This window comes from Cyanistes caeruleus, chromosome 9 (assembly GCF_971803275.1).
Source record: "Cyanistes caeruleus chromosome 9, bCyaCae1.hap1.1, whole genome shotgun sequence".
Lineage (NCBI taxonomy): Eukaryota > Metazoa > Chordata > Aves > Passeriformes > Paridae > Cyanistes > Cyanistes caeruleus.
This window is the reverse complement of record NC_141709.1, coordinates 16,502,156-16,525,313: the sequence shown is the minus strand read 5'-3', so window position 1 is coordinate 16,525,313 and position 23,158 is coordinate 16,502,156. Positions and strand designations below refer to the sequence as shown.

At 37.5% G+C, this 23,158-nt stretch overlaps 1 protein-coding gene across 6 annotated transcripts in view; it reads right to left on the bottom strand.

The window, feature by feature from the left end:
* The window catches only part of DPYD (dihydropyrimidine dehydrogenase), a 347,633-nt gene that overhangs the window by 276,031 nt on the left and 48,444 nt on the right, over window positions 1-23,158 (bottom strand). For all 6 annotated transcript variants that reach the window (XM_086842923.1, XM_086842920.1, XM_086842919.1 and 3 more), the window contains exon 3: window positions 20,203-20,285. In XM_086842923.1, coding sequence (XP_086699049.1) covers window positions 20,203-20,207 — 5 coding nt within the window. In that variant the 5' untranslated portion in view covers window positions 20,208-20,285. The remainder of the gene's footprint in view (window positions 1-20,202; window positions 20,286-23,158) is intronic.

Sequence of the window (23,158 nt, the reverse complement as noted above, 5' to 3'; positions counted from 1 at the left end):
AGGATATCTGAAACTGGTCATCGTGGATGAGGGGGAAGAAATCCATCAAAATAACCAGAGATCATACTCTTCCTTGAAAACATGGGAAGAGATCTAAACTTCCTTGCTGTTTTAAAACATCTATCTCAACATGCAGCACAAAATTACCATTATTTCTCTAGTAAATCTAAGAAACCATAAATAAATTGCACAAAAAGCAATAAAATAATTGATGCTACCTATTTTGCAAGAAAATTACTTTTTATTTTTGCTCAATGGCTTGCTTGAGATTTTTATGCAAGCAGTTGTGGTAGTAGGTTGTTTTAGGTGGGTACATTTTAACAGAAGAATCCATCATACAGTTCAAAATTACACTCTTTAAAAAAAAAAATCCTCAACAACTTTATTTCATTTACTTCTATTAAAAATCTTGTCAACACATAGCACTTATTCTAAACAGTGTCTGGGTCATCAGATACACAAAATGCAACATTTGACTTCTCTGATGAACTTCTACTTCTGGGTCACTAGTGGCTCCAGTAGAAGCTCGCTGCACTACCACAGCTACCCACCCTGATCCCCAAATCCTTCCAAAACTGGGAAAATGAACACCTCTGGTGGCTCTAAACCTTTATGAGTTGCTTTCACAAGGCTGATTCCTAACAAAGCATGCCAGGATTGCACCAGATCTTCCAGAAACTCTCGCTAAGCCCAACCTATTTCTTTTGAATGTAATTTATATGAGTTAAATACTACTGCAATAAAATTGCATTACTGTATATAAGATTACTGGGAAATAATGTGGCATCAAATACTGACTTAGCTCTTCAATGCATAAAACTGAAAAAACTGAATGGGGGACAGAGAGAAAATTTTTAAACAATCAGATTTTTCAGCATCTTCTAACAAAGCCTTACTAATATCCATATTAATTAGTGACCTCCTCATACTGCAATAAATATAGTTGTCAGCAAACCACTAAAAAGAGCTACAACCATATGATTAACAGGAGTCTTTCCATGAAGCCAGTACATTAATTACCACACACTTTTCCACCATTATTCATCACGTGGGTAATAAATGAACCATAATATAAGGTTTATTTATCTTGTGATTACTTCTCCCTAGATCATCAGTTGCAGGGGTTTTATGGTACTGCTATATTCCATCAGTGCAAAACCTGAGCAGATTGTGTTGACCCAAAAAAAAAAAAAATTCAGAACAAGAAAGAAACAGAACATTGCTTTTCTACAGACTTACAACTATAAACTACGGAAAAATACCCCAACTACTGCAGCTTAAATCTTGGTGATACAGTACAGACAGACATTTTTAAAATGTTCACGGACACAGATAGCTCCTTCAGAATGTTGCTCATATTTATTCCTTCACAGAAACAGGCTCATCAAGCTGTTCTGTATTTCTGTTCATGAAGTGAAACAAGAACTGAGGAAACAGATTCCTTTTGGAAGCTACTTGCAATTTAAAACAATATTTCAAAATTAATTAAAAAAATTATTTTGCAAAAGAGTATCTGAAAAGTCATAACTAAAATGAGAAAATGCTTTCTTCAATATAATTTACATATATTATAAAATATATATAAATAAATATAATATATTAAAATATATACCTTTTAATATAAATATATAATTATATATATTTATAAATATATATATATAAATAAAAATTATAAGAATGTAAATTGGGGAAAAAAATCAGAGGGTTTCATTCCATTAGTTTTATTTGTCAATGAAGTTTCACTAAACTAAAGTTTCTAAAAAAGAAAGAAAACTTGCCTGTCATAAAAATTTTTTCAGGGAAATTTATCTTTCTCTCAATTTTTAGAATAGTGAGTTATCTTACACAAATAGATTTTCTCCTGGTTGTGGACTTATTTAATCAAGTTTCATTTGCTCATTCTTCTCATGCAATAGTAGCTGCGATGTTTTTCTAAACAGCATGTCTCTGTAAGATTCTTTCTTTAATATTTAAACATTAAAAGCTCATGAATTCTCAGCAATTTTGAAAATCTGGTCATTAGCCACTTATCTAGAACAACAATTTTGAAAGGTTCTTACAGTGATACATAAGTGCAAGTTGCACATCCAAGCTCTCTGTAGGAATTTTTGAAAATCTCAGCCCATGGGTAGGAAAATAAAACCAAAACCACCTCACAGCTCTCACCATTCCAAAAACCTGTAAGCTGCCCTGCAGCCCCCAAAGCATGCTCACTTTTCCTGGTTCTAAATTACAAGGAAATTACGAGGAGCGCCTGTGCCAACTTCACCGCACAATCTGACCTGATCTTCCACCATCATTAAGCCTCAGCAGCTGTCTTGTTTTAACCAGGGTCCAATATCCAGGGCCAAGGATACATTCCATATTATTATACTGCAAACAGCATCTTAACCTCGCTCCACAATTTTTTTTTCCTACCTCTCAGTAAGAATAAATGTAATCAAACATCTCTTTACTTGTCCCTTTTAACAAACCAAAATGGCAGGAAAGAAACCTGAAAATGCCCCATAATACAAGTAACTAATGCAAAGCTCCCTTTTTGAAGGAAGGTTCGTTCATCCTGGAATGAGAGAATAACATTGTGCTTATTATTTTATTAAATTATCACATATTTGTAGACCTGATTCCAGGTGATAATGGACAGACTGCAATACATTTTGGTTTTTAGTCTCTTAACTATTGCTTTTCTCTTTTTAAGCTTTTCTCTTTTTTTGGTCAAGATATAACCATATTTAGCTTCTAATTCAAAGCAGAGCTGTAGTTTATAGCACATAAAGATGTCTGTGGAGCACAAAGTACTGAATCAGAGAAAGGAAAGCACATCCCATCCTACAGTGGTGACATGAGTTATTTGCATAGTTGCCACAAAAGTAATAATTACACTGTAACTCAATAGGAACAATGGTAATTTCACAGTAGCTCATGTTGTTGTTATCACCCTATATCCTGATAACTGTGAAATTAATTTGTGGCACCACTGTATGTGTCAGCTTTAAGCTGTTCCCTAGGTAACATTATGCTACCATAGAGAAGGAATGCTTGGCAGTAAAATGGGTAGCAGCAGATTGATTATACCAAAAGAATCTTCCTTCTACATACAAATAACTTGGCAATCAGAGACGATGATGAGAAAAAAATCCTCCCCACTGCTTTTTTTTCTTACATTTTTTTAATATATAAAAAATAAATAAAAGACTTAAAGGTATTAACTGACTGGTTTCCATCCATTGGAAGAAAGGTAAAATATAATGAGCAAACTACCAGACTATAATTAGTGCCACTGACCCATTGTTCCAACTGCAGCCAAGGTGCAGTATAAAAATGCTGAAAGTTTCCTTTCCCTTCTTGTAGTAATTTCCAATGTTAACCATCAAACTGTAATTTTAAATATAAAAGCAAATAAAACACTAAAACATATTTATGACAGCAACAGTGTAGGTTATGCTTTCAGAAATAATCCTCACTTCATCTGAGTGGTACAGTCCTTTCACCTCCCAACACTCAAAATTATTTTACCCTACTACTGTCATAAAGGATTTCCACACTAAATATAGAAGACAACACTGCCACACAATGCACAGAAATAATTACAAATTTACTGGTGAAAATTCAGTGCCACAATAATTGAAGGTCTGGAAAACATTAAATTAGAAAATTTAACAAGGGAATTAATGAGTGGTTCATAACAATAAACAAAACACCAAGTTTAAACTTTCCAGTCATTCTGCTTTGTACAGCAGTAGGTATGAGGCTTTGGATGCCTAGTTGATAGGCATCCATAAGATGCTATTTATTTTCATGGAGCTTTGATTTCTTTTTTTATTTCTAATTCAGGCCTCCTTGTAGCATTAGAAATGCATACTGTAATGATTCGTTCTCTCACTCTATGTTTGTTTGTCTGCAAGGAAATAGGTGAAAAAAAATCACAGCATGTTACTGACTCAGTGGTTCAGCCAGAGTTTTGTTACTGAAAAAGCAGCACCATCACAGTGTCAGCACTAGTCATCAAAGCAAAGCAAGGTGTTGAGCAGATACTCTCATCCAGGATATCCAGGGACAAGCCTGTTTTGTCACTCTGTGCTTTTGATCTTTATCTCTGATCCTCTTTTTGTGATTGCTGTGCCCAAAACCCCTGACAGGTGATGTCAAATGGGAAGGGGGGCAGTTGCTTTGTTTTGGTTTTTTTTACAATCGGAAAAATCAAAGCTCTGAAAGCAGCTGTAAGAGCCTAAGACTAGTTTGGACAATCCCAAATGTGTATTCTTCATTAAACATTGGCACATACTATGCCGAATTATGTTACTACTGAGAGGAAAATTTTGACCACCCCATACTTAATTATTCATCAGAATGGCACTCTTGATCATTATCACTATTGACCCAGGAATTCATCCTATGTCCTTTGCCAAATCAGCATGTACCCTCGTCCACTCAACACACTCTTCTTTCACTCCCCACTGTGTGAGGCAATTCTCATGCACAAGGACCCTTAAATGCTGACAACATACACAACACACATTTGTAGTCAGCAAGCTCACCATATTAACCGCACGGAGAATCTGTTGGTGCTCTTGATGTTAGTAGGAATTACTATGGGATATCAGTAGCGATTAATCCTCAATTTCAGTCCCATTAATAACTGTCTGCAGTTTGCTTTACTGGACCTGTGCAGGGTCTTGATGCTGAGCACTCTTTTTTTTTCCCCCAAACCTGACACTACTTCTGCCTGCAGGAGCATGGGCCAAGGCTGCTGGTTGGCTGATTAACCCCTGAGCATCTCCTGTGTTCTTTATTTTCCTTTATACATTCTTCACATGTGAGTGTTGAAACAACTCCCACCAGCTAGAACAAACACACCCTCTGGAACAATAAATACTGCCAATGAGAATCAACCTTCCATTTGCTGGATCAATGCTGCCAAAGGCATTCAGAAATGCTTCAAGAAAGGTGTATATATGTATATGTAAATACAGACCTTTGGAAAGCTTTAAGCCTTAGTAGTAATTATTATCTTTACTGTACACCCAAACTTACTACCACAGAGAAAATGTCTGTGAGCAAGAGGTGTCAGATACCCTTCTAAGAATACTAAAAAATGAGAGTGGGGTTTAAAAAAAAAAAAAAAAGCCAGAGATGGAGGAATTTTACCTTTATAATCATAAAATCAAACCAGGTGCAGTACAGCTGGTATTTTTACCTATGATAGCATTCAATAGCCTGTTTGGAATTAACTGATGTATTCTGAACTCTCTGTGGTTCACAAAAGGAAAACCCAATACTGTTTTTAGTATGCACTGACACCCTCTGTTCCAAGACTGCTAGTGAGGCTAAAGATTAACTCCTTAATTGTGAACTGTTTGCTAGTGCTCCATAAGCAGTGGCTGCTCCTCACCACATTTGAAGCATGAAAAGATATACCACGGAGCTGCTTATAAAGCCACTGCCATGGTATTTTAAATGAGTATTTTGCTGAGGACGGTTCAAAGCTGTAAAAATATTAATGTATCTTTAAGACAGTTGCAGTGGGTTGACACCACAGTGCAACAGTGATATTTACTAAATTGGGGAATGTCTTTAAAGGAATGTGAATGCTAGTCAAGAATGAGACCAACTGCAAAAATTCTGATTCCTATCCAACCCCCAGGTCTCTACAGCAAAATGACTACCAAAAATGATGCCTCGACATTTCTGGTTTCTCCCAGCTGCCAAATGGCTGATACATTATTACTTTCCACACTTCAAAAAGAAAGGAGACATTCTGTTGCTATCATGAATATATTTTCAGATAAGATTTTGTTTCAAATATATTCTTCCTGAAAAAATAGGACATTTTTGGAAGAACAATGTTCATAATGTGATCTCATTAATGGAGTACTTCTTTCTGATTTCAGAAGCTACAGCAGGATTTTTTAAAAACGGCATACATGATCTCTAACCAGACAGAAATTGCAATTGATTACTAAAACTACAATGCCATAAATACAGCACCTAAAGAGAAACTTTTTCATATATCTCTAGAATACCATGATATCTCAAAATTAAAATGTAAAATCCTTGCAATGAAACAACATCAAATACATTTCACGAGACAATTGTCGCATACATTCAGCAAGAGTTATTAGCTGGCACGCAAAATCTTGGAATAATTTCCATTGCACTTCCATCCAACTGTAAGCTTGACGCATTACCTTGGAAGAATGCCACGTTTCCCGCTGTGCTAAACTTACTGAAACAAATAGGAAAGCAGCATTGCTGCGTTACATCCCTGCTTTACTATTGTGTAATTGGACCACACTACAGGAACAGCACTTTATATTACAAACATTGAGTTACCATTATCAACTTGTGGCTTCGTGCTCTCAGAACAAAAGCAATGAATTCTTGTTTTACACCAAGAATTAAATGAGTACGATAGAAGAAAAAATATTAAGAGAAGTTGCATTTCAAGGATCTGTTTTCAGTTTTAAAACAAAATAAATTTTATGTGTTATACATTATTATACTAGCAGGAGAAAGAATAGTTAGCAATGCCAATAGCAAAAAAATTACTCAGACCTTTCCAAATTAGAGGTGAAGACTTCATTCACCCAGTGTAGCCAAATAGAATAAAGGAATAATGGAATAAAGGAATAAATATTGATCAAAGAAGCAGGGAGTTAGTTTTACACTTACTGAAACAGATCTATTTAATCTAAAAAAAAAGCAAAAAAAATTCTGTATAGTCCCTGCTAGTTAAAGGCCTTCCTGTAGCATAAAAGGAAAATTTGGGATTTCATCTGCAATTGGGTGAAGAGTGTGTCTCTCTCCTCTCAGGTGCTAACCAGCCTTTCCCTATGATTCTGGCCACAGGAGGGTTTATGCCTAGAATGGCTACATCTCAAATAGTAGAAGACACCTGAAAATGGCTGTGTCTGTGAGCAGTGTGGCCCAGAAGCACAGGGTTTCCACAGCAAAACAGCTGGCATTAAGCCTGACATAACCCTTCCTGAAAAGGACTTATTTCAGCTTACTTCTAAGCTAGTCCCGTAGGCCTGAGCACCGCCGCAGAGCTGCGTGTCCCTGCAGCTTTGTGCCAGGGGCAGCACGGAGGCGCCCACCTGTCCCCAGGAGCGCCCGGAGCAGCAGCGCATCCCCCGGCCGGCACACGCTGCCCCGCAGCCCTCCCACGGGAGGGGACACCGAGGCACCTTACAGGCAGGCCATGACCAAACGTGCGACCCCGCACAGGAGCCATTTGTGCTCGTCCAGCTACCCAAAGAGAGACGCCAGGCCAGATGCTGCTAATTGTGCAGCTGCACCTCAGTGCAGGCTGAAAGATGCACCCAAGAAACGTCTTCTGTTTGGGCTACTGCAGCCACATGGCCAGCAGCTCTCAGCCATTCCACCACAGCTCTCTTTAGTGGAACACACTCCAGCAGTTCTCAGCCATTCCACCACAGCTCTCTTTAGTGGAACACACTCCAGCAGTTCTCAGCCATTCCACCACAGCTCTCTTTAGTGGAACACACTCCAGCAGTTCTCAGCCATTCCACCACAGCTCTCTTTAGTGGAACACACTCCAGCAGCTCTCAGCCATTCCACCACAGCTCTCTTTAGTGGAACACGCTCAACAGACTCAGAATCTCTTTTAAATATAAAACCATTCTTGTTTAAGTCTTTTTAAACAGCTCTGCATAGTTCTTTAATTACAAGAAGAACAATTCCCAGCCCAATTAAATATTTAATCTGAGAAGCCACAAGGGAATACCCTTCAGGACAGAAGAGGGTTAACAACACCAGCAGTTGCCATGCGAGCAAATGTGCAATGGGAAGACGGAGGGGTGGATTCTGTGAGGAACAGCCCAACATGTAATAGCCAGCCAAGAGCCAAGCAAGTCACTGCAGCTCCCTGGGAACAGAAACTGTTCTACACGTGCTCAAGTCTATCTTCTCTTCATTAGAAAAACACATAGATAAGCAGGAAAAGGCACTAGGAAAGCCACTTTTTGCTCAAACAGGAAGATATGTCAGGGAAGATAAAAAGAAAAATTATTTTATAAATATATATTTTTTTAAATTTTAAAGTGTTCCTCAAAGAGTGTTTTCTTGTCTTTCTGGTAGTACTGTCAGATATCAATTTAAAAGTATTTTTCTTCATTTGATACATTACCAATTACAAAGGAAATGCTTGGTTAATACTAATTAATGAACACAAATGTGGAAAAACTTTCAAAGTTTCAGTAAGAAAAGCCTTTGTGGCATTAATCAGTACCAACACTACTATTTGATAGTAGCAATAAAAGTAATTGCCTTTACAAATATAGCAGCCATAATCACTTTATTAAATTTAAAAATACTATATATAGTAATAGTAATCACTAATTTTTAATGTGGCAATACTAGAAATATTAAATACTATTAAAAATAGGAGTTTAAAAAGTAGTCATACTATTTTAAAATAACTTACTTGATTTAAAAGATTATTGTATTGTAATGGTATAGGTTATAAATCAAGTCTTTTGTAAGTATTCTGATGGAAATCACATTAAAATTCTGCCCATTATATTCTGTTCCATATACAGATCAATTATTAAATTCATTTCAATGGGTGCAATTCTATGGTGGTATTTAGAACAGTTCAGGGTTTATTTTACAGAAGAAACCTATTTTTTTTTTCTTCCCAGGGACAAAAAAATAAAACCAAACAAAAAAAACCCCAACAAAACAACCAACAAACCACAAATCACCTTGATTTTTAGTATTGGACAAAGCCAGAACTAAATGCTGAACAACCTAAATACATTGAATACATACAAATTGAAGCCTTTTGGAAATGCCTGCTCCACAAAGAACCTTGTCACTGCCAATACTCTGTGCACCTTACATAGCACACCCCAGGCAGGCAGTCCTGGGTGTTCTAGATGGCAGGAGACGTCACTCGAGAATTTCCTTTACTATCTATTACATCCCTTACATTTGTCTCACTCTGTAAGCAGCTTCTTTGTACAGATTGTTGCCTGAGATCCTAACCTTCCTCAGTCCTGGAGATCCTAGAGATTTAGTAGCCTTGCCTTAGACACTAGCAGTGAAAGCCTCCGGGTGGTGTCCTGAAAAACATGAAGTCTAGGTCCAGGGCTTAAATGGCTGCCCGTCAGCTTTTCAACAGCAAGCTCCAATGAAACAGATTTCTATGTAAAACATCTTTTTTTTCAGAAGAAATAAGGATAGAAAACTGTTTCTGTTAAATTTTGCATCCAATTAGCTAAATGTATGGTACTGGTTCTTAGCAACTATCTTACTGAAAAAAGTCCAATACACTTCACAGACTTACTTTCAATAAACAGGTTCATTCCATTAAAACATTAGATTTAGATAATCTTTTTTTGGTCTCCCAAACAGTCTCAAGTAAATAAACAGGACTTAAATTCAGAAGTTTACACGGAAAGCACAGATTAATTTTGATGGAAGGTAAATACCTTAGGGCACAGCTGGACCCGCAGTTTAATCTCCAGAAAACCCTCACCCCCTTTGAAACACCCCACCTCATCCATTTTTCTAGGAAAATGGATGTTTGCTCTTATATCCAGAAACCACAACAGCCAGTATAATATAAAGCTAGAACTCTTGAGAGGCAGCAGAAAAAAAGTAAGTAGCTAATAACAGTCATTATAACCAAGGGGTTCTAAACACATGTCATGGTTTAATCCCAGCCAGCAACCAAGCCTCACCACTCATTCACACCCTCCTGATGGAATGAGGAAGAGAACTGGAATGGTAAAAGTGACAAATGGAATGGCTTGAGATAAAGCTTAGTAGGTAAATGGAAAGCTGCACATGAAAGCAAAGCCAAACCAGAAATGCATTCACTATGTTACATTGACAGACTAGTGTCTTGGGAATAGACAAAAGACTGTAATTCCCAATACCCTCACCCTTGTTCCCCCTCCATACCTGCCTGGGATATCCCTTGGGTCAGTTGGTGCCAGCTGTCCTGGCTGGGTCCCTCCCAAATCCTTGTGCACTCCCAGCCTCCTTACTAGGGGGTAGGGTGAGGAACGGGAAAGGCCTTGACCCTGTGCAAGTGCTGCTCAGCAATAGCTAAAACATCCCTCTGTTATCAACACTGTTCTCAGCACAAATCCAAAACACAGCCCCAGAGCAGCTGCTGTGAAGAAAGCCAACTGTATCCCACCCAAATCAGCACACCACCATAATTAGAAAATATGATTACTGGCAACAATGAACATACAATGGAAAGACACACTACCTAATAATGCAATTTTGAATGAAGATTGTATTTTTCCCTCAAACCCTTAGCTTTGCTTTGTGTCCTGAACTCCAAAGAGAATGTACTCAAAGACACCCATGGCAACAGAAAGTCCAAGGACAAGACAAAGGAGGAAAAAGGATTACAGTTTTTCAGACTTTTGAGAACTACAGTAAGTGAAAAGAAACAAGTACAAATATATGTAGAATAGCATTTGTAAAGAGAGATTGGTTTCTGACTGCAGACAAAACAGTAGAAATGGCCTTTGTTAAATACATGTGGAATGTGGTACTTTCAATAGACTGCCTACAGATTAAACTAATGATTCCTAAATAAAACAGCATGAGCTTCAACATCTTCCACTAAAACATCTGACTTCTTTGCCAAAGATGCAACACACCCAGCTCCTGTGTGCATTCCCAACTTTCACTATGGTTTAAAATGGTAAAATGCACCTTCTACCTAAACCCTCCAAAGCCCTGCAATATAAAATCAAGCATCAATAATCTATGAAAAGCCATGGCTCATGGCAAAACCACCAGCAAATTTTCTTCACTCGTATCTGTACTTTTTATTAAAATTCATATTTCACAAACCAAAACCTTTTTTGAAGTGTATAGGCTGGTAGTCCATATTGTATACATTATCTCTCTGCCAATCCAGAGCACTTCCTCCTGAATGCTAATGGCCGCGAAGAGCACATTTCAGAAACATTTTCAAACTTTGCATTTTAAAAAGTAACAGAGAGAACCCATGGAGTGAACTCCAGATTCTGTAGTGCAATTTTCTACTCTGCACACGAGTGGCTGTTAGTCACTGAAAGGTACAATGCTGCACCCCCTGCACGCCACCTTTGGAGTCTTTGTAGTAAGCCATCTGTCACAGTGGTTTTCAAAATCTCTTTCACCACCAACATCAGACAACATCTCCTGCAGTTTGTTAAAAACCAAATTTTGACTGTAATCCAATTCTTTTCTTTAAATCACAAATCTAAATGATTCAAAACCAAAACTAGGCTCTCTTCAGTGAAGTGACAAAAAAGTAGGGATTTTTTTTCTCCTCTCCCCTCTGAAATATTTCTTGGGAATGCTACACACAAATACCAGAATGATGTAATTACCATACTGAGAACAGACCCAAAGCATATTTCGGTCACAGTAATACATATAAAAGAGCATATGAGAAATATACAAGATTTTATCAAAAACGTTCATGTAGGATGTTGCCTAAGCACATTTCAGTGTATCAACAAAAGTAGCAATTATAATGCAGTTACCAAATCAATGAATATTATTTATTTTATTTTATTAATATTATTTATTTTACTATATTGCTTCCTATTTTGCTCACAATGCTTTTGTTCTATACCTGTGTTATATACACTACAAGGCATAATTCAAACCTCTGATGTAAAGTAACTGCAAATTTACACTGTGGATTGGAAGAGGAAAAAAATTCAGTACCCTTTCATATTTGCCATTCAGAAACATCATCAATACACTATTTTAAGTCAGTAAAAATTGTATTTGTCAGTTTATCCTGGCCAGGTGACTAAAGGAACATTCAAAGGAAAACAATCTAACTGATCTCGATCTCCTCCCCTGTAATATTTAAATAAGCCAGCCTATCACTGGACCAAAAAATAATAAACATATAACTCATAAATTAAGTAATTATATACAGAATTTTGAACTAGGTCTAGGCAGCAATCAGCTGACAAACTTGGAAATTCATTTCAGTTTTAAAATTTTGGGGGAAAGTATTATGAAGCTGATATTCAACAGAACAGTCTGTATCACAATCAAGCCCAAAACAAGGCACTTTATAATTTTCTTGATTTATACTTGAAAAATATATATGAAGTGATGCAGTCACATTCTTTAGTGCAGAAGTTAGGCATTATTACTAGTTCCACAAAATTTTCAGTGAGTTATACCTGACACTTGAAAAAATAGACTTAACATGTATCAGAACTTTCTTTTTCTTTTTAATTGCAAAAAGAAATATGAAGTTCTTTAATTCTCCATAGAAATGACAAAGACAATGCAAGTTCTAATAATTATCACAAAAATAATTACATTAATGCCATGGGTTCCTATACATGCTTGGTGCTACACCTCTGCAGCATCTGTCTGTAGACAGAAATTATTCCATCGAGGCCAGATCTGAGCAATTCATCTCAAAGGGTGGCTAGCGAGTGACTCAGAAGTTAGTTAGCCAACAAAGAGCACAGTAAAATCGCATGGGCCCAGCTTAACAGTGCTTTGTTAATGCCACTAAACAGCTTCTAGCACATAAGCAGCTTGGTTAGTCATAGTTATCCTCATCCAGGGCAGCCTTGTACTGCGAAGGCATATGGCTAATGCTTCGGTAATGCAAGGGATGTTGGCAATCTGTTTGATCTGTAATGTAAACTAAGAATGATAGTGAAGTTCTGATTTCAAAATGGCACTCAATATTAAGCTCTTATTAGCCACGTGGGTTTTTATAATGGAAGTACTATTAAAAGTTCTCAAGTGCTTCTAACATTATACATGCATTTCTATGCAACACCAAACGTGACTAGAAACACTAACATTTTGCAGCATCTCCTCATCTATAATATACTATTAATAATATGGTAAATTTATAAAATTGTGAAGATGCATATATAGAAAATAAATTCCAAGGAGAGAAAGTTAAACATTCCCTAAACTCCACTGCTTTATGGAATTTTTTGTTTTCACTCTGAGAACACCTCTGCAGTTAATGTTTTTAGGGAATATCTCTAAGCCAAATGCAGTGTAAATAAGGGTCTAAATCAATAAGCCAATCAGTGGCTTACCTAATGAATATGTCTTCTGTGGCAGAGGATGTTTATTTCTTGGTGCTGAGATAGATACGTCAGAGGAACATGAGCTGGTCACCCAAGAAGCAAAGTGTTGTTGCAGTTTGGAAGCAGCACAACATTTTTGTTAAATATGTAAGAAGCAATCACTTGATTTTCCCCAAAAAGCACACCCCAAGCAGCATTCAAGTAATTGCACTAGAGATAAATGTACATACAAAAGACAGCAGAAGAGAAACTTGGACTTATTCCCTCAGGCCCAAATAAACACACAAGGCCAGTGGCCACTTTCATAGCATCATTAAGTTTGGAAAACATCCCTGAGATCATTGAGTCGAGCCTTGGACCAAACACCACCCTGTCAACTAAACCACAGCACTAAGTGCCTCATCTGGTTCTTTCTTAAACACTTCCAGGGATGGTGATTCCAGCACCTCACTGAGAAGCTTTTTGCAATGCTTGACAAACCTTTCAGTGAAAGAGTTCCTCCTGATGTCCAACCTGAACCTTCCCTGGGTCAGCTTGAGGCCATGCCCTCCTGTCCTGTCATCTGGGAAAAGATGCCAACACCCTTGCTACATCTTCCTACACCTTCCTTGCAGGCAGCTGTAGAGAATGGTAAATTCTCTTCTGAGCCTCCTCCTCTCCGGACTAAACCCCAGCTCCCTCAGCCACTCCTCACAGGACTCACTCTCCAGACCCTTCCCCAGCTCCACTGCCCTTCACCAGACCTGCTCCAGCCCCTCAGTGTCTTCCCTGAAGTGATGGGCCCACAACTGGACACAGCACTCGAGGTGGTGCCTCAGTACAGGGGGACAATCCCTGCCCTGCTTCTGCTGGCCACACCATTCCTGATCCAGGCCAGGATGTCACTGGCCTTCTTGGCCCCCTGGGCACACCCTGGCTCATGTTCAGCAGCTGCTGACCAGCACCCCAGGTCCTTCTGTCCTGGGCAGCTTTCCAGACACTCTTCCCCAGCCAGCAGCGCTGCAGGGGTTGTTGTGAGCCAAGAGCAGGACCTGGCCCTTCACCATATTGAACCTTACACCATTGGCCTCAGCCCATCAATCCAGCCTGGCCAGATCCCTGTGCAGAGCCTTCCTGTCCTCCAGCAGATCAACACTCCCACACAGCTTGGGAGTCTTCTGCAAACTTATTGGGGGTGCACTTTATTATTCCCTTTGACCAGACCATCTACAAAGATAATAAACAGGACCAGGCCCAGTACTGATCCCTGGGGGACACCACTGAGGACCAGCTACCTGCAGGATTCAGCAGCATTCCCCAACACTCTGGGCCCGGCTGTGCATCCAGTTCTTAACCAGTAAAGGGTGCATCTGTTCAAGATGTGAGCTGCCAGCTTCTTCGGGAGAATGCTGTAAAGTACTGAAGGCTTTCCTGAAGTAAAGAACTTTGGAATACTGGAATTAAGTACAGACTTCCACATCCCCAGAACATTAAGGATTTATTTTAACAGACAATCTCTGAGACCTGGATCAAATCTTCACTTCTTTGAACTTACTTTCCCTTTCAATGTACCTGAGATTGGTCCTATCTCTCAGAACAGTTCAAGAACAATATAGGAAAGCAAAAATACATTTAACATGACATTTTCACTATCCTTATTTTCTTATACTTCATGTCTGTGTTTCTGTAACTTTAGAGCTCTGTGATGTTTTTTTTTAAATGGGAAATCAAGTCACCTGACTCAGAACTAGAATACGAACCCATATTTGCCACATCTTAGGCCTGAGCCCTAACAAGTTGGTTACTACGTATTTTGTAGTTTGCACTGCAGACTTGTTTTTGTTTATGCATTTAAATTTCCAGATTTTACTCTGCAAACTAATGAATACTTGTGAAACCCCAGAACTTCTTACACTGCAATTTTCTTGGGTTTTGCCCAGTCATAGAAACTATTTTTCAAATACATCTGAGAGTCTAGACCATATTAAAAGAAGTCTGATTATTACTAACCCCAGCTTGCACAGTTGTCAAGACAACAGTGAATATCATCATTAACAGAAACTGTTTCTAGCAAACTGGAAATCACAGTTGAAGCTTCACTCCCTTGTTCATATTATCCAAAACCATGTGCAAATACATGAATGCAAAAGAAAATTCTAAATGAACTTTGGTATCTTTTATACTGATTCAAACAGATAAGCAAACTCTCCCTTTTCAAAGTACGAATAAATATGTTTCAATTTTCCTTTAATAATAAGAAGACTACACAAAAATACTCAGCTTTAATTTTCACTTGCAAAGCTTTCACACGTACTGAGTGTTCACAAGACAGACCATATCTACATCCACCTACGAGTAGGACCCATTTACGTATTAACAGCTCACCAGCCTCACTGATTGCTCACTGCCTTAACCCACCATGGTGTATTACCAACTCAGTTGATAAGTAAGCAATTGTAACACTAGATTTGGAGTATGTTTTGCTTGAAATGCTATGGCTTCGTCACCAGGCTCATGAAACGTACGCTAGACACATGTCTAAAACACATAGTAACATATACACAGTGCTCAAAAGCAATCTACCACCTACTGAGTGGTGATACTCCAAAGGGTTGGGCTGCTGTTGACAGGCTGGAGGAACAGGCCTACGGAAACGACGTTAAAAATAAACAAAAAACCAAACAAGACCATCAGTGTATCCTGCCCCTGGGGAGGAACAACCCCAGGTACCAGTACAGGCTGCAACCAGCCAGCTGGAAATCAGCTTTGCAGGAAAGGCCCTGGGGGTCCTGAAGGACAAGATGAACCATGAGACAGCCCTTGCAGCAAGGTAGAGCATTGCCTGCAGGTTGAGAATGGAGATTCTTTTCTGCTGCCCAGGACTGGTGAGACAGATCTGGAATGTTGTGTCCTGTGCTGGGTTTCCCAGGCCAAGGGAAAGGGGGATGCACAGGAGCAAGCCCAGAAAGGGGGACTGAGGTGATTAAGGGACTGGAGTGCCTACCATACGAGGAGAGACTGATGACATGAGGACATGCAGCCTTGAGCAGAGAAGGCTCTGGGGAGAATCTTATCAAAATGTATAAATACCTGATGGGAGAAAATAAAGACAACAGAGCTAGATAGTTCTTAGCAGTCCCCAGGCAAAGGGCAAGAAACAACAGGCACATGCTGAAGTGGAATTCTGGTTTAAAAGAAACAAAGAGCTGGGAGGGGGGAGCAGGGGCAGTGTTGGTGGCTTTTTTGTTTGAGTTTTGCTGCTGTTTAATGTGAGGATGTTTGCCTAGACAGTCTGTGAAACATCCATCCTTGTTGGACACAGCCCTGAGCAACCTGCTCTACTTGACCCTGCTCTGAGCCAGAAAGATGGTCCAGCTCAATGATCTCCAAAGCAGAGTATGCACAAGACAAGCCATGTCAATGGTAAATATGTCAAAAAATGTTTTCTGTGCAAATAATAAACGTTAAAAAAAAAATTAAGTAGTCTTTATTTCATCCTTACCTGTCTTTTTTTTTAATTTCCATTCTTGGGTGTGTTCTGTAATGCACTTAAAATATTAGGATAGTGGTAATACATGTATAAACATACAAATATGGGGGATGCATGCTCAAAAATATTTTGCTGGTATGCAATCAATAAAATGCAGAGACCCCAGGTTTAGATCATATTCAACCTCCCAGTTTCATCAATTCTGATTCGCTCCCTTGATGACAACAATGAGTGCCTGTACACAAAGTGAACAGATTCAGCAGGAAAAAGAATTCCTGCCAGCCGATGTCTGCTGCTGTCTGAAATTTGTCCTTTTTAAACCCAGTAACTTACTAAACCTTATCTTTGCAATTTGTTACTACCTAATTTGATATTAATAACTGAGTTTAGATTTCTGCCATACTTTCCCTGAAAGTTACTTTATAATTTGAGGAGGCAGGGGTTTCATTATTGTTTCCTTAATTTTAAGACTCCTCAAGGCTACTCTACCCTACTTCTGCAGAGTAAAGGTTACTGTAGCAGTTCACAATCAGGTGTCACCACCTATGAAAAGACTACCAGTGTCAGCACCCAGCTACACTACTTCCTGCTCCTCAAATACTTACCTCCTTGCAGCAGACAAACCAGTCCTCCTTTAAATTCTAGATTCTGATGATTTGGATCCAGATTTTTCTCAGTGATTATGTATTAAAAACAAATTGAGCTGTGTTTAACAGAAGATCAGTGCTTTTACTTATGCAACCTGACATTATAGGTATATAGCTATTATTTTTCTGCCAAATTACTACATAAAATACCCAATTAATTTATCATATACACATTCAAGGTAAGCAAAGCAATAGTCTGTCCATTTATAAGCTCCAATTCAAAAAAACTAATGGATTTTTATTGTTTACTTCAGCTTTGCAGCTGCATTGAAATACAGTAATACATAAAACATTTGGAGTACATTAACAAAATAAGCAAAACATTAACTGAATTGAATGCTTTATGATTTTATGTGCAATCACAAGTAAATCAAATTCCTACAATACCACTCTTTATATACTGAATAATGGCAAACTACTATCAGCTCATTATCTCATTCAAAATCTAAAATAAATGTAAAGTAGAAGTAGAGAAAGTTCATAGGCATTGTAATAATTTCAAAACCCTTCAGAAAGTTTATTTGGCATACATCTATATACATAAACAAGAAAGATAATTTTCATGTAGTCCTTAATTTGAATACTGAAGAGCTGGAAACAGAACAAAACCCTTCCTGGATATTAATATTTGTTTATGCAGAGCACAGTGATACTCATAGACTAGAAGTGTACTGAAACCCATATTAAATTGACCATTTTTCTCAAAGATGAAGTTAAAATGGAAGGTCTCGTTCCAAACAGGAGCACTGGGAAAACGTGTTCATTGTATTTCTCATCTGGCAGACCAGTAGTACCACTCTGGGAAATCAGAGAGGATTTGGGCAGACTGCCCACTCAACTTAAGGCTCATCTGAGATCCACATATATCCACTTAGCTATCCAACTAGGATTTTTTGCTGCTGTTGCTTTCATGAACACATGATTTTAGTGCTTTTGTGCAATGTGCAGCCCGCTCCACAAGCTTCCCTTGTCCAAAGGAGGCAAGCACCTCATAATACTGAGGTCAGCAAATCTATGTCCTCCCATGCCTGGTCCAATGTCCACTCTTGTCATGGAAAGGAAAAGTGAACTTGAATCTATAAAAAGGTACCATTTGAATTACATATGTATAGATAATCTTGGGATCCAAACAGAAAAATGCAGCCACCCAGTAAATGAGACGACTATACAGCAGTTAAAAGAACCCTACAACCTAAAATACCAAGTGTCTTTTACACACATTTAGAAAAGTATGTACACCTACATGCATATACCTCTCTAAACATTTTGCACCTTTCATGTGGCACTCAAGTATCTTATAAAAACACACTACAGTATAAATTGAGTAAGTCAGGTATTTTCTTTGTCTCAAAATAAAAAAGCAGCTAAGGAAACAACCAACCATATAATACTGACTGCAATTAAGAGAATTCCAGCACTGCACAATATCTGTCACTCTTCACAATCAATAACTATTTCTCAGAATGGCTTGTACACCAGCAAAAATACCCAGGATACAAATTTATGAGATAGCAAAGTGCTTTTGCACAGCAAAGAAACACGAGAATCTTCTAAACAGGCATTGTAACAGAAACATGACCTTTGAAATGCCAAAGCTCCCCTTGCCATTCAGTGTTGATCACCGAAGAGCTGTCAGCTCCCAAGTTTTTAAAATATTATCCCTGCTGAGTCATGTATTGCAAGACATCACAAACCTGGACACTGTTACAGGACAGAAGCAACTTGAAATCCAGTTTGTTGGAAATACTAAAGGTAGCTTCATTTGCCAAAAATTCTCCAAATCTCTATTTTAAATCACTCTCCATTTACTGATGCTGCATGCAAGATTTACATACACAGATGACCAACCACCCTGGGAGAAAACCCTAAACATATGAAGCAATACAAGCATAAAGCAAAAATCACTATTATAAAGGTGAATGCCATTATTTTTACAGTTATTTGTAGCAGTGGTATTTGAAATGTTCAGAATACTTGCAGGTAAGAATACCTTTTCAAACAGTCAGTATACATGAGACGAGCATCATGAACATAAGTCATGCAAATCAAGTAATTCACACACATCCATAAATTTAATGGGACGGACACAGTCAAAGCAAAGAGGTGCATTTATCTTTTCAAGTAGATTCTTAGGGGGATTGTTGTTGTTTTCACTTTTTACTGCACTGCTTCAAGCGTAAGAAGTTACTCTGATATCAGGCAAGTGAGATGAAGCACTAAGTTTGCATCATTACATTTTACTATGCAATTTCAAAAGCTTTAAAAGTGAAGCTTATATAATTTTCTGATTCACAGATAAAACTATAAATAACATCTTCCTGATTATTCGCTGAGCTGCTTCAGAAAACCTGTCTTCAATTCCACCACCTTTCAGCACAGTAATCACTCCCTTTTCCAGGCACTATAGCTGGCAAGTTTCTTTGGAGTCCTGTACCCAAATACTCTGCAGTGCAAGTAAGGATGGCAGAAAATTCATCTTCTGATTAATTTTAACCTTTTCTAATAAGTATTAAGTGCAACAATATAATGATATTAAACAAAATATACATCTCTACAACACATAAAGGACCAGACAGATTTTTCACATTCCATTATCAAAACCAAAATCATGTAATTTTGGTGATAAAATCAGAGTACACAGGAACTACATACATAAAAACCAAATTCAATTTAAAGCAAATACAGGTTTGTTCAAACACCATTGTACAATTGCTTTAACACTTACAGAATTTAGATGAACAATATTTTCATTCACTCACAGTTTAGTATAAATATAAAGCAAGGCACCCCTTAAGCATTTTAAATAACAAATTAAACATTTACATTTTTTACTGTGCAGTCAGGCTTAACATTTATGCAGCTTCAAAACCAAAGTACAGCCTCAAGGGAAGCCTCTCCACTGACAAATTAATACCTTAGAGAATAGAGCTGAATGGTGGCAATGAACTCATTTGTTCCCCCAATAATGAAGAATGACTCTTTCTTTACCACATCTGTGACTGTTGCTATGGTGACCCAGACTTACCTCATTGCTTCTCGAAGTGCTCCTCGCTCACTAAGAGTCGTGTGCTTGATGTCATCAAAATTATTTTCCAGTTTCTCACAGTTCTGCAACAAATGGACATATCCATGTAAGGCTCTTAAACAGTTCATTGTACGTGTATTAACAGTATTCAGCATTGCGCAAACAAAACTGATTTATGTTACCTCAATTTATGCATTCTGTTTTAATTACATGAGAGTCATTAAAAAGACATTGAGAACTCAGAATTAAAGTAAACATGAATCTTATTATATGGTTGTCATGGAAATCATCTTATACATTTTCCATAATGAAATTTATAGAATTTTTACTTGTTCTTCCTTAAATTATTTTTTTCATTTATCTCTATATGAGGCTACAATGCTACTATAACACACAGATAGGCGAAGAGAAACTTTAAGTAGCATTTTAGAATTATAATAAAAGTTATAAATTTTGTCCCAATAAAACAGGGAGTGTTGTTGGAACAAACCAGTCATATTCAATTCCTATTCTATTTAATTTTTAAAACACAACAGAAACTGAAAAGATTGTTTACACAGACCTCAACCACAATGTTTCTTCCAGATTAGAAATCACCAATATTTCTAAACGCAATATGAGACCAACAATTTTGTCACAATAAATTAAGCAAAACTTTGATCTATTCTGTAAATTATTACTAAATGTGTGACTGGTTCCATTACTTCAGATCACTGATCCTTTCCCTCTGCCACCACAAAGACAGTAAAATTGATTCAGAAGATGCCGGGAAGTGCAGCAATTTGTGTCTGTGCTAAGTGAGTCTGAAATACCAGCGAACAACAATTCTCTAATCATCTGCAACTTCCACAGTATTTCTATATTCTCTTGAGAATATAAATACAGGAGGCTCTCAGTACCCCTGTTCTCCACAACAACTTTCTCCAATACCAGAAGTTACCTCTGGGAGGCATAATTTTGCCATATGGGTTCAAAAGAAACAAGTTGCAAGCAGAACAGCTCCTATTGCTACCTCGAAGGCAGGATTGCCAGGCTCTATATGTAACCATAATTTTAAAGAAATTATCGGCACTATTATTTGGCCATATTTCTTTCATAATAATAAGTGAATTAATTTTTAAAACCACAACTTGAAACTAGTTATAATATATACAATAAGAGTTACCTATTGTTTTTTATTTGCATTGATTCTTTGTTTTTATAATTACATTCAATCTGAGGTTACAAAAGCATTACTGAAAAGGAAAATATTAAATTCTTGTAAATGACCTAGCAAGATGTTTTAGCTTGTCCAATTAACATTAAAACCATCATTATTTTTACATAAGATTATAGACCTTGTAATACAGTTTTCATGCTTTAACAATACATTTCTGAGCAGAAACATTAACAGAGCCACACATATTTGGATCTTTTGACACCTTTTTTCTCCTTTGTATAAACTACACGTCAAAGTAAGTCTCGTCCCAATTAAGTTAAAGTGATTTGTTTGCTTGTTTGTTTACATTACAATCAGTTGTCCTTTGCATAGCAAAGTCATATTCGAAGAGTCAAAGGGATTACAAAAGAAATATCTAAGCTGTACAATGAAGTATTCCATTATTCAGATCACCATACACTGACGTTCAGCTCCAAGCACATACAGGCAGGCTGGCCATTTAAAATATATAAAAGAAAGCCAAATCAACGATACTAATTAATGAAGGATTCTCTATTCATCAATACTAAGATGCAAGTACCTGTGGAAGAAAAACTAAACCTCCCTTCCACCAGGAAAATAGAAGCCAGAGGAAATATAATTTGGAATATTGCTCCAAGTGCCAATGTTTTAACAATCCTGTGTCACCATGACAGGTTCAGAATATCTAAGCATCACACAATTCATTCTTGACCTTGTGATATAAAGCACATAAAAATGACAGACAATCCAAAGCACACAGATATTTATCAAACACAACTAACTCATCTCAAGATTGCACAAGTTAAAATAACTGGTCCTGTCCATGTAAAAAAATGCTGAAATAAGTTCAGTTGCTATTTGTCTATATAAACCATACTGTGTTAATTGGCTGAAGGACAACAAAGCTGGCCCGTATCTAAAGAAAATACTGTAATTATTTAGCCTTACAAACAAAATACTCCATCTCAACTACACATCCAATATAAGAATGAACAGATGAACAGATAACCCAGAACAAAAAAAAAAAAAAAACAAAAAACCAAAACAAACAAAAAAAACCAACAACCAAAAAAAAAACCCTCAAAGAATAGATGCTGTACCAATTCAACTGGCAAGAAGATGAACTTACTTCTACCATTTCTGAGAACTGTTTGTGGACAGTATCTTTCTCAGCTACTTTCAGCCAAATAGCTCTTATGCAAGGTACAGTAGTTGGAGAGTAAACCATAGAGTCATTAGAAGAAAATGAGCTAAAAACTGAGCCAGAAGCAAATTCATGAAGGAGAACGACCTCATAGGACCATGTCATCAGTTACTGTATTTGTTCTGAACAGAAGAGTAAGAAAATGCTGATCATACCCACTGCTTTTCCACTCATTCAAGCATTCTTGATCCTCTCAGAGGAAGGAGAAAAGGGTGTCTGAAATAGCAAATATAGGCGTAGCTACAGGTGCATAGATGGCACTTCGTATGTCTGAGTGTCAGCTCACATGCAATACTTGTAGATCATCTGAAATGATATCAGTTTCTGAGAAATGAAATTTTAAGCATGAGAATACTCTGAAGAATGTGTCTGGGAAAGAAAGAAACCTCCTTAGACCATGACTACAGTGAGTTTTACATTCTGATGTATTAAATCAGTAGCAAAAAGTGATCTCATTCTATTATCCATGCTACCAAGTAATTCATACGTATAACCATATTACATAGGACAGTGTATTTTGGCCCATAATACATAAGAGATTTAAGTCTAATGAGCAATTCAAGTCCAAGGTG